This window comes from Beta vulgaris, chromosome 6, assembly GCF_026745355.1.
Source record: "Beta vulgaris subsp. vulgaris cultivar EL10 chromosome 6, EL10.2, whole genome shotgun sequence".
Taxonomy (NCBI): Eukaryota; Viridiplantae; Streptophyta; class Magnoliopsida; order Caryophyllales; family Amaranthaceae; genus Beta; species Beta vulgaris.
This window is the reverse complement of record NC_079207.1, coordinates 49,665,036-49,676,720: the sequence shown is the minus strand read 5'-3', so window position 1 is coordinate 49,676,720 and position 11,685 is coordinate 49,665,036. Positions and strand designations below refer to the sequence as shown.

General features: G+C 47.0%; 1 protein-coding gene across 1 annotated transcript; it reads left to right on the top strand.

Moving 5' to 3' along the window:
• The first annotated feature begins 5,757 nt into the window (after positions 1 to 5,757).
• LOC104896960 (protein ENDOPLASMIC RETICULUM-ARRESTED PEN3) lies at positions 5,758 to 11,152 on the top strand. Its single transcript, XM_048646663.2, has 2 exons — positions 5,758 to 7,027; positions 10,500 to 11,152. Exon 1 carries the CDS (start codon positions 5,808 to 5,810, stop codon positions 6,954 to 6,956), a length of 1,149 nt encoding a protein of 382 aa, XP_048502620.1. The 5' UTR covers positions 5,758 to 5,807; the 3' UTR covers positions 6,957 to 7,027; positions 10,500 to 11,152.
• The last annotated feature ends 533 nt before the right edge of the window (positions 11,153 to 11,685 follow it).

Genomic DNA, 11,685 nt, shown 5'->3' with positions numbered 1-11,685 from the left:
TGCCCGTTGGTCTGAGGGCGGGAGACGCGAAAACCTTGTTTGAATGCCGAACCGGGCACAATAATCTCGAGTCGGCCCGCTGTTGAATTGTCGGCCATTGTCCGACACCAGGGCTCTTGGAATTCCGAACCGGGTGATGATATTCCTCCAGATGAACAGCTGGACCTGCTTGTCAGTAATTGACGCCAGTGGTTCGGCTTCGGTCCACTTGGTGAAGTAATCAATAGCCACAATTAGGAACTTCCTTTGCCCGGAAGCTGGGGGAAAAGGTCCGAGCAAGTCCATGCCCCACTTGTCGAAGGGAAACTGCTTGAATGGTGGTGAGGGGATGGCAGGTGCCTTGGTATGTCCGAGTGAATCTGGCAGGAGGGACACGCCGGACTAAGTCCGAGGCGTCAGCCTTCAAAGGCCAATAGTACCCTGCCCTTATGCCTTTCCGGCTATCGTTCTCCCCCTTGATGGCTCCGCAAGCTCCTTGGTGTATTTCCCGGAGGACATATTTCCTTCCTCGGGGTTATACACTTGAGGAGGGGATGGTGAAGGACTTCTTATAGAGCTGCCTTTCATGCCAAAGGAACCAACCTGATTTATGCTTATCCGGTCGGCTTCCTTAGGATCATGGGTAAGGTCCCGTCTCGCAAGTACTCCACAATTTCGCCCATCCAGTTGAGGAACGATTGAGTACGAGCTGCTCTTTGGCATTTATGCTAGGTCCTTCAATACTTCCCAAGTTATGGTTCTGGGGCCGCCCTTCAGCAGAACTAGCCATCCGAGCCAGTGCATCAGCTTGCTGTTTTCCGAGCGAGGAATGTGGGTAATCCGGAATCCGGACAACCTTCCAATGACAGCTCGGGCTTTGGCCAAGTACATTCTCATGTTGTCCTCCTTGGCCTCATAGTCTCCAGAAATCTGACCCACATGAGTTGTGAGTCGGACTTGGCTATGACTGATGTTGCTCCAGCTAGGATGCATAGTTGTAATCCGAGGATGAGGGCCTCATACTCGGCTTCATTGTTAGATCCGAGAAACTCGAACTTAACAGCATATTCAATTTTTTCCCCGACCGGGGGTTTGATGACCAGCCCTGCTCCACAACCACTCTTTGTGGATGACCATCAACAAGCAACTCCCACTCCTCTTGCAACCGACCGGGGTCGAGTTGCGCATTCAGTGATGAAGTCAGCGAGTGCTTGGGCCTTGATGCCCTTCGGCTCGAATTCGAGCCCAAATCTGCTAACTGGTCTGCCCAATCGCTCATCCGACTCGAGTGATTTCTATTTCAATGAGCTTCCGGAGCGGTTGTCCGGTTAGGACTTTGATGGGATGTGCTTGAAATAGGCTTGAGCTTCCGGCTCGCCATTACTAAGGCAAAGACCATTTTTCACATCGCTGTACTTCGCCTCGGCCCCCCTATAGGCTGGCTGATGAAGTAGACAGGATGTTGCTTTCCTTCTCGCTCGGCTATTAGGACGCGCTAAGAGCGTAGTCCGAGACACCAAGTAAAGAACAGGGGTTCCCCCGGCAAGGGGGAGATCAGTTTAGGCAAATTGCCAAGTGATTCTTGAGGCAGTGAAGGCTTGCTCGGCTTCGTCGTCCCATGCGAACTCTTTTCGCTTCAGGGCCTTGAAGAACAACAAGCTCTTATCGCCGACCGGGAGAGGAACGACCGAGCGCCGCTAAGCAGCCGGTTAGGCGCTGTACTCCCGAACGTTCCGAGAATTTCATCTCAGGACCGCTTTGATTTTGTCCGGGTTGGCTTCGATTCCTCTTCATCCACTAGAAATCCGAGGCACTTTCCCCCTTTAACTCCGAAGACACATTTTTTGGGTTGAGCATCATTCGATATTTCCTTAGGGTGCTCAACGTTTCTTTCAGATCGCAGGGTGATCCGACTGGGCCTTGCTCTTGACTATCATATCGTCAACGTATACTTCAATGTTCCGACCCAACTGGTCGCTGAAGATTTTGTTGACGGTTCGCTGATATGTAGCCCCGGCATTTTTGAGGCCGAACGGCATCATCTTATAGCAGTAGACACCCTGAGGAGTGATAAATGCCGTATGAACCCTATCCTTCTCGGCCATGGGAATTTGATGATAGCCAGCATTTGCGTCCATGAAGCTGAGAAGGGCGTGCCCTGCCGTTGAATCGACCAGCCTATCGATCTTTGGCAAGGGTGATTGTCTTTTGGGCAGGCTTTGTTTAAGTCGGTAAATCGACACACATTCGCCATGCCCCACTCGGCTTTTTGACCAATACCACGTTGGCCAGCCACTCCGAGTATTGACATCTTCAATGAAACCCGCTTCGAGCAGCTTCTTGACCTCCGCGGCTGCGCGCATTTCTTTCAGGACCTTGGTGCCTGAGCTTTTGTTTGATTGGTCTGAACCCCTCTTTGATGTTAAGCTCATGACACATGATTTTCGGGTCGAGCCCAGGCATTTCTGTGGCCTCATAGGCGAAGACATCTTGGTACTCCGTGAGCACTCGGATGATATCTTGCCTTGTTTGGGGTCCATGGCCTTGCCTACCCTGACGTCCGACCGGGTCCTGGCCGATGCGACTTCTTCGTCATCCTCGGCTGGCTGAGGCGTTCATATTGCTTGGGGTTTTCAGTTATGTACACCCCGAGGCTGTGTTGAGGGCTGACCCCCTTCATATTTTCTTTTTTTCGAGTCCTTTTGGACGTCGTTGTCCGAGTCCTTTTGGACGTCGTTATTTTGAGGCTATTCACATAGCACTCTCTTGCTGCCTGTTGGTCGCCTTGAATTTTTCCTACCTTCCCGTCATCAGTCTCAAACTGCAAGAGGAGTGGTAGGGAGATGGGGCGGCCTTGGCTTTGTTTAGCATGGGCCTCCCCATTATTATGTTGTAAGGCAAAGGGATGTCTACCACCAAGAAGTCGATCGGTAGGCTTCTCCCCTTACCCTTTTCACCCATCCGAGTGGGTAATTTTATTGATCCGACCGGGAGAACAGAGTTCCCCCGAAGCCTATGAGCGGCTGAGCCATGGGGTAACATCCCGTTCGGTGTACTTCAACTTTTTGAGGCAGTCAAGGTGATATATCAGCGGATGACCCACTATCCACCAATACCCTCTTCACCTTTGTATTGGCTACCTTGAGCTCGATGACTAGGGGTCGTCGTGCGAACGTGCAGCGTCCGACTGGGTTCCCCGAAGTCATGAGGGCCACTGGCTCGGGGGAGCTGGACATCAAGTACCTGATGTTTGAGGTTTTGGAGGTGAGCCTTGCGTGCTCGGCCGGTTAGGCCTCCCGACGCGAATCCTCCAGCGATGACACCAATGAATCCTTCCTGTCCCCGCTGTTCGACTGACCCACCTTTTGCTTCCCCTTTTCTTCGCTCGAGCGCTTTAGGTAGTGATTGAGCTTGCCCGGTCGGCCAAACCATCCAAGGATTTCTTGAGCTCTCACAGTCCTTGGTGGTGTGCCCACATTCCTTGTGGTAGTCGCACCATAAGCTTTTATCCCTCCGAGACGATGATGTCCGGATGGGCGTTGGCCTGGGAAGCCAATTTTTGTTCCGGATGTCAAAGTAGATCTCTTTCCGGTTTTTATTGAATCGGGGTCGTTGACGTTATCGGTGAGCCGATCCCCGCGGCCCCCCGTTCTTTGATGCTTAGGCTGACCTAGGTGATCTCCTTCATCTTTTCTCTTCTTGCCACCCTCATCCGAGTAACGACAGATATCCGTTGCCTGGATGAATCTTTGGGCCCTAGCCATGGCTTCCGAGTAAGTCTTTACTTCATTCTCGGCCAATGACCATCTGAGCCGACCCGGTTGAAGCCCGGACATGAGGGCAGCGAAGGCTACAGCATCTTGCAGGTCGGTAATTTTGAGGGACTCCTCATTGAACCTCTTTATATAGTCCGACAAGGATTCATTCTTGTTTTGCTTCACCCCCATGAGATGAAGGCTGGTTTTTCTTTGCCTCTTTCCAGCTACAAACTGGTGGATGAAGAAGTGTTCCAGTATGGCGAAGTCAGTGATGACCCCCGCCGGGAGTTCTTGGAACCATTGAGGGCCAGACCTTTGAGGGTGGTGGGGAAGAAACGGCACCAGGTGGCCTCGCAACTTGTCTGAACGCTCATTTGAGCCTTGTAACTAGCCATATGATCATCTGGGTCGGTTAGGCCCGCGAATGGCTCGATCAGGGGGTTTTGATTTTCCCCGGGTTTGGGTCCCTAGGATTTCTTGGCTGAAGGGGATCAAGAACTTGAGCCCACCTCCAGTTAGCCTAGGAGGCGAGAATGAGCCGAGTCCCCTTGGCCCTCTCGGTCATTTGCTTTCTTCTTGAGGAACTCCCGGGCGTCATAGCCTTGGCTGAGGCGCTTCTTGTTGTTAAGGAATTCTCGGGAGTCTTGGGGTTTCCGACCCGCCCCCCCCCTTGGGGATTTAGATACATGGGTTTCTGCATGCAGACGGGCCGACCCCTGTCGCGCCGACTTTTCTTTTTCTCGGTGGCTTGGGTCTCTCGCATCGGACCGTGGCCGGCTAGGCTGCGGATCCCGATTAGAACGAGAGTGATCCCTGTGGGAGCGGACGACTGTGCGCTCTCTGGGCTCATGCTGATTGAGCGGGACGACTTGCTGCGGCTGCCTCTGCTGGAGCATGGCCATCATGTCCATCATGCCCTTTTGAAAAGTTTCCTGGAGCTGGGCAGTGATAAGGGCCAGGTCAGTCGCAAAGAGCGGCTGAGGCTCCACATTCTGAATCTGTTGGAAGACCGACCGAGGGTCCAGAGTTTGGACGGTGGGTGACCTCCGAACCGGAGAGGGGGTCTGCTCAACCTCCCTATTGTGCGCGGGTGAGTGGCCTCTCTCTAGCCGAGGATTGGGGTTCCCTATTATGCCGGGCGAGTGGCCTCTCTCTGGCCGAGCGACTTGGTCAGAGGCTTGCTTGCCGCGAGTTTTTGGTTGTGCCATTGTCAATTGGCGTTTGAAGCTGAGTAGCTGAGTGAATAAATCTTAATGAGTGGTGGCGAAGTAACTTTTTGTACTATCCCCACAGACGGCGCCAAACTGTTTCTGTCTAGAAATTAAGGATGCTAATTCCTTTGCTTAAGGAATACCGGGTCAGATCTGAATGTCCTGAGTCCAAAGTCCGTACGCCGGAATCCTGCAAAAGTAATGGTTAGACTGCCCCGGGGTTGTTCCGGATCGCCTCTCCGACGCTCAAGTCAGTGATCAAGCTAGAAGATAAAGTCTAGAGAAGATGCTCTTGTTAGTAAGAATTCAATACCTTCTCATTGATGAGGGGGTTGAGTATTTATAGTGCTTGGGATATCCCAACTGTAGGCCAGCTGAAGGCACTGACAGCTGGGAGGCACTGTCACAGGTGGGCCCTCTGGAGGCTTGAGGCTTTATTGGGTTTGAATTGTCCCTGGCTGGCTTAGCCTAGGAAATAAGCCCAAACAATAATAATAATAATAATAATAATAATAATAAAAATAAAAATAGTAATAATAATAATAATAATAATAATAATAATAATAATAATAATAATAATAATAATAATATTAGTATATTGATAATCATAATCATAATAACAATAATAAATTTTTAAATATAAGTATAATCTGAATTGATCTAAATTAATCTTAACTTATTTTTTCTGATCTAAAATAAGTAAAAATAAGGTGAACTAAACATAGTTATAATCCTTTAATTGTAAAAGGCAACAATTTTTTTGGTTACCAAGGAGGCAAGGAGAAATTTCGCAAAAACATTGAATTAATAAATTTTGGCATGTTGAAACTCTAAGAAAACATCCACAAAATATTTCTGAATGGACAGGAAACAATCTCTTCCCCCTCCCCCTCTCTGTCCCTTCGACGCCGCGTTTACCAGCTCTCTCTCTCCTCCTTGCTCCCCCATCATCTCAACCTTCTCTGCTTCTTCCTCTTTCTCTCTCCTTCTGGCTCATTCCGGCCTCATTTCTTATTACGACCCCACTAGTCTTTCTTTCTCCTCTACTACCCCCACCCACCTCGATCACATCTCCACCATCGCTTCATTCTCCAACGATGCTCAAATCTCTGCCATCGGATCCGGGTCGTACTCTTACCCGGGTCTACACCTCTACAGTAATCATCATGTAGGGTCAGTTTACTGGGTAGATGATTCCGACACTAGGATCCACAAATCCCGAGTCACCGCCATCTCTGACTCAGTGAGTGAGAGTGACTCGGTGTGTTACGTGGGGTTTGAGTGTAGGCACGGGGAGAATGTTGTGTTGGTGGTTGATAAGTCGACGTTGAAGGTTGTGGGAGAGATAGGGAGACAGTCGGGGAACTCGGCCAAATCGACGGGTATAAAGAGGTTGAGGTGGGTCCAGGAGGTGGGGTTGTTGGTAGGGAGCTCGGTCAATTGGGGTGCTTTTGGGTGTTCGGGGTATGTTAGGGTTTGGGACCCCAGGTCGGGGGAGGTGGTGTGGGAGATGAGTGAGCCGGGTGGAATGGTTAGGAGTAGTAGGATGGGGGATACCATGGCGGATGTTGATGTTGACCCGGAAGGATTGTTTTTGGCCAAGATGGGTTCCAGGTCAGGGGATTTGGGTGTGGCGGATTTGAGGATGTTGGGTTCGGATCCGTGGGTGTATATGGAGGATACCAACCCGGGGTTGAATGGTAATTGGAAGGTTGGGGGGAATGTAGTGGTGCATTGTTACAAGGGGAATGTGTATGTTGGGAGAGATGGGGAGTTGGAAGCTTGGTCGAGGGTGCGAGGCCGAGAAGTTGTTGTGGAGGGAGGAGGAGGGGAGAGGAGGTGGGGTGTGTATAGAAGGAATTATGTAGATAAGGTGGAGGATTCCGAGAGGGGTATCATACAAAGGATTGAAGGTGGTGGGGATAGGCTCTTTGTTAGTAGGGAAGGTGTTGAAGGTGTTGAAGTTTGGGAGACTTCTCATTCATCGGGTGTTAAGACGATTTTATGACCTTATGATTCGAATGCGATGTTACTATATGTGGTTTGAGTGACTCAATTCAGCTGCCATATACCGATGAGGTATGGCTTGATGAGTAGATTTTGGTCTTGTTACAAATTTAACGTTTTGCTCTTGATTCTAAGCATCTACTTGATGAGTTTCTATGGTCCAAATTACTGCTTTAAAATTGCTGCCAGTTATATACTATTATAAACTGTATGAAAGCTCAAATATCAGAAGTTGTGAAAGTAACAGACTTGTGTAATCTGTCAAGGGTGACTATACAATTCATCTTGGATGATGAAATCATGAAAACTGAAACTATTAACTTGGAGCTTTGATGCAGTTCAGGAAAAAAGATGATGTTGACAGCGTGCCACATTAAAAGGCGCTCACAACTTCAAATGCTTCATTAGTGTTTCCAACTTTCCAATGTAAAAGTTTCATATCAACATAGGCTGAAAAACTATTCTATAGCTAGTGCCTAACTGCCTACTAGGGATGGTTGGGTAGAAAGTAGAAACTCGAATAAACTGTGTTAGACACTGCTTGTGTGCTACTGAGGTTATATCCTGGGGCTTGTGGTTGCTTATTATTGATTAAGGTGTCACAGTGCCTATGATATTGATGATTACTATGGGACACCATGGATATTCATTGCCATGCATGATATTACTTGCTATCTAACTGTTAAGATGAATGTTCAATAACATAAATGGTCTCGCATTCTATGATGATTTCATCCCTACAAGTGTTATGATTCGTTTGGTGTAACTGGTTTGTCTTTCTTGATGCAGCAGCACATTGACTCGTTTGGTGCATTAGTTTAATTTCTGTTTGTATACCTATTTGTTCAAATAGCCTATGTATGCTCCCTTATTTTTTAGGAATCTAGGAATTTTTTTTCTACACATAAGTTAAGGAAAAATTGATTTAATCAGTCCCAACTATGGGCGCCCTGATGAAAACAGTCCCAACTTTAATTTATTATTGTTCAGCCCAACTTTTGGGGGTATTTTACAATAACGGTCCAGGTTAACCAGTAACCAGTTGAAAAGGTTAATTTTTTTTTCAACAATTTTTACTTTTTTTTTTTACTGCTTTAACTCATTTTTTTCTCTCCTTCCTCCCCTTCCCCCTCCCTTGCCACCCCCCCTCCCCTCCCCTCCCCTCCCCTCCCCTGCTCTAACCCCCTCTCTCTCTCCCCTAACCCAACAACTCCAGCCCCACCACCCAGCCCCCCTCCCCGCCAGTCGCGCCGCCCCCCTCCCCTTCCCCGCCAGTTGCGCCGCCCCCTTCCCCGCCAGTCGCGCAACCCCCCTCCCCTCCCCGTCCCTTCGTGCATAGTCAGATTTTTTTTGGCATTTCAGAGGTTGTTTGCGGCGTTTGCGGGGGAATGGAAGGGGAGGGGGTTTAGCGGCGTTTCCGGGGGAAGGGGAGGGGTTAGCGGCATTTGCAGGGAAGGAGGGGTTGTGCAGCGGTTGCAGAAGAAGGGGTGGGGGCTGCGGGGGTGGGAAAGGGGTTGGGGTGCTGCGGCAGTTGCGGGAAGGGAGGGGTGCCGGGTGGGGAAAGGGGGAGGGGTGCGACAGTTGCAGGGGAGGGACTGCAGGGGTGGGGAGGGGTGGTGGCTGCGGGCGGAGCTGGTTTCGGGGAGGGGGCTGGTGGGCTAGTGGGCTGGCGGGGCCGGAGTTGGTGGTGGGGTGGTGGGCTGTGGGCTAGGGTTGTTAGGGGGTGGGGGGAGCAGTGAAGAGAGGAGAGAGGAAAGAGGAAAGAGGAAGAAGAAGAAAAGAAAAAAAAGGAATTTTTTTTTTTTGGCAAGTTTACCTGCTACAGCAGGTTTCTACCTGCTGGGACTGGAATTGTAAAATACCCTCTAAAGTTGGGACTGAATAATAAAAAACAATAGTTTTTGTCAGGACACTCATAGTTGGACTGATAAAATCAATTTTTCCCATAAGTTAATTATTTTTTTCTTCATCAGTACCCTTCTTCATAAGTCAAGTATTTGAATACCGTACAGCCAAAAATTTCTCCCTTCTATGTGCAATCCCTGACCTTCCCTCCACATAGGGAGATGAGCTTTATGAACCAAACCATCTTTAGTCTTGGAAAGCTCCCAAGAGCTTTGAGCTGGAGCTTGATCACTATTTTCACTATTGAATCGAGGAGGTTACTCCTCGTGCTTAATTTAATAAGAAAAGAGTGTAAAGGAGCTGCTTATACAGTCATGACATTTCACCAGTTGACAAGTCAATATTGATATTTTCAGCCAGAAGGTGTATACAAGTGTATGTAGCTTATTTGAAATTGATCCTTTAGATGATCTACAAATACAAAGGTTCTTAGGTGAGGGGCTTTATGTATGCAATCTGATTTGGATATTTTTGCTCTTGTCAAATTCATGCAATCATCTTTATTAGTTGACTGCTTCCCTGCCTCAAATTTTTAAACAAAATTAAAAGTACAAAAACAATGAAAAGAAGTACGTTGAGGATGGTTGAAATGTATAGTGATTTCAACTGATTTCTGTATACTTTCCGTAACTTTAACCTTGTATTTTCAGACATTTCATTAATTATTCTTTCTTGTTACTTAATTTGTCCCATTTACTAAATGCTTGTTATTGATAAACTACTGGATTGACATTTCTGTCTGTCATTTATTGCACTATTTAGCACCTTAGCTTGTGTTCTTACCCCAGCTACTAAGTACTTCCTCCATATCTGAATAAGTGACACACTTCTTACAAAAAGCTCTCACATAAAAGGGAGAAGTGTGTCACTTATTTAGATACGGAGGTTAGTATTTTGTTAAGCTTAGAACTTGAATGTGACAAGCTTACATCAATATACAATAGCAGTCTCCATATCCCACCCTATAACCCCCAAACTCTTACTCCCACATACCAAATGCCCTGCTATTTGAGTAACTATTAGCCAAAAATATCCCTCTCTATGTCCAAGCCCTGAGCGTCCCTTGGTCTTCACATGGAGAGTTGGGCTATGCTTATGAAGTAAACTATCTTTAGATCTTGGGAAAGTTGCCAAAGAGCTATCAAGCTGGAGCTTTATCTATATTTTCACCTAGTGGAGCTTGTCGAATTCTTTTAATCATCTTTAGTACAATATTGAAATGTTGAGTGCCTCCCTGCTTTGATATTTTGAAAGAAATGAAGAGTGCATGAACTATGAAAAGAAGTACAGTGATTAGCATTCTCGTATTCTTGAGGCTTCAGTACATTACTATATCTGATAATTTTACCTGACCTCTCTATCCATCATGGGTGAATTCTGTCGATTCATGCAAGAGTGTAACAAAAATAGAGATGTGCGAATTCTTGTTTCTGTTAATATGTGGGGAGAGAATTCACATGCCACTAACTCTAGCACTGCATTACCACTAGCACTAGCACGAGCACGAGCAGCATCTATCTGAGGCAATGGTTCCTTGTATTATGAGTTTCACCCTTTTTTTTGTCTATTGTTACTTCTTTGTAATTCTTTTGAACTGAGCTTAGTATTAGTAATAAAAGAAGTTCTTTATTGTTTGTAGGAGAGGCATATCACGCCGGAATTACGAGATGATTCAGTGTTTTTCAGTGCCATCTATCTCTTGAAATGATGGTATGCGGTTAATTCGAAGAGCCGCAGGACATCTAGGCTCAATGCTTTTTTAGCAAAATCGCAGGATCTGCTCGTAGATTTTTGGCTGTGTGATTCCTGTTCCAGCCCTTATGCTTCTTGCGTCTCGAGTCACCAGCAGATACATGTTACAGACTTTGGCTTTTCCTTAATTAGAGGAAAGGGTTCCAGGGATTTGATATTAATCCAAAATGTGGATGAATCAGTTGTCCTTTTTCGTTCACTTTGAACTGAACTTTTAAAAGGTGATATGGCCATGATTGGCAAATACCGCTAACAGTCAAAGCCAGGAGGAAGATTGAGAAGGATTAGTTCTGACAGTTTCTAGTTCTGGGTGTACAAATAGGGTGACAACGGCTACTGAGCCCCCCTTTTCCGTACAAACTCTTCCAGAGGCCTTCCATTAATGAGCATCCAACCCAAGTTTAAGTAAAGTGGCCTCCAGATTGTACCACCCAAGCCGATTACAAGTTGTCGACATGAGCTTTGACTTGTTTTCAGAACTATATTTTCCCCTACAAATTAGTTCAAGAATTCTGAGAATGTTTTATTGAAGTTACCATGTTGATGTACTTCTTAAATGTCTTGCATTTCAGCACAATGGTATTGTTTGGGATAACTTTCATATGCGCAAAGCTGCAGGTGGATGGAATGTGATTGATATGAAGATTGGAACAAAGCTACAATCTAAAAGCTTTTATGGGCCATTACTTTCAAGAGTAATAAACTTTGGGGTTAAGTGGGTTCATGCCTATTACATTAAAGGCAGAAACATTGACAACGTGAAAAGCTTGCAAAACCAAACTAAGAAGACAAAAACAGCAAATTAATGCACAACAAAAGGGAAATGGTGGTTGCGCAGAGACTGAGCCAGAGCATGCGTTGTTGCCACCTCTTCTCGGCCTACTTTCATAATGCAACATCCTCGCAGGCCGGTTGCTAGTCTCTTGATATCGGAGATAGTGTGAAGTAGGTAGCATGGTGGACTTGCCATAGAATGGAGAGCGGAGACTAGAGCAGCTGAATCTGTATAAATCATAACATTCTGGAACGAATTGCGATTTGCCTAAACGAGGCCAAGACTGCAGGCTTGAGCC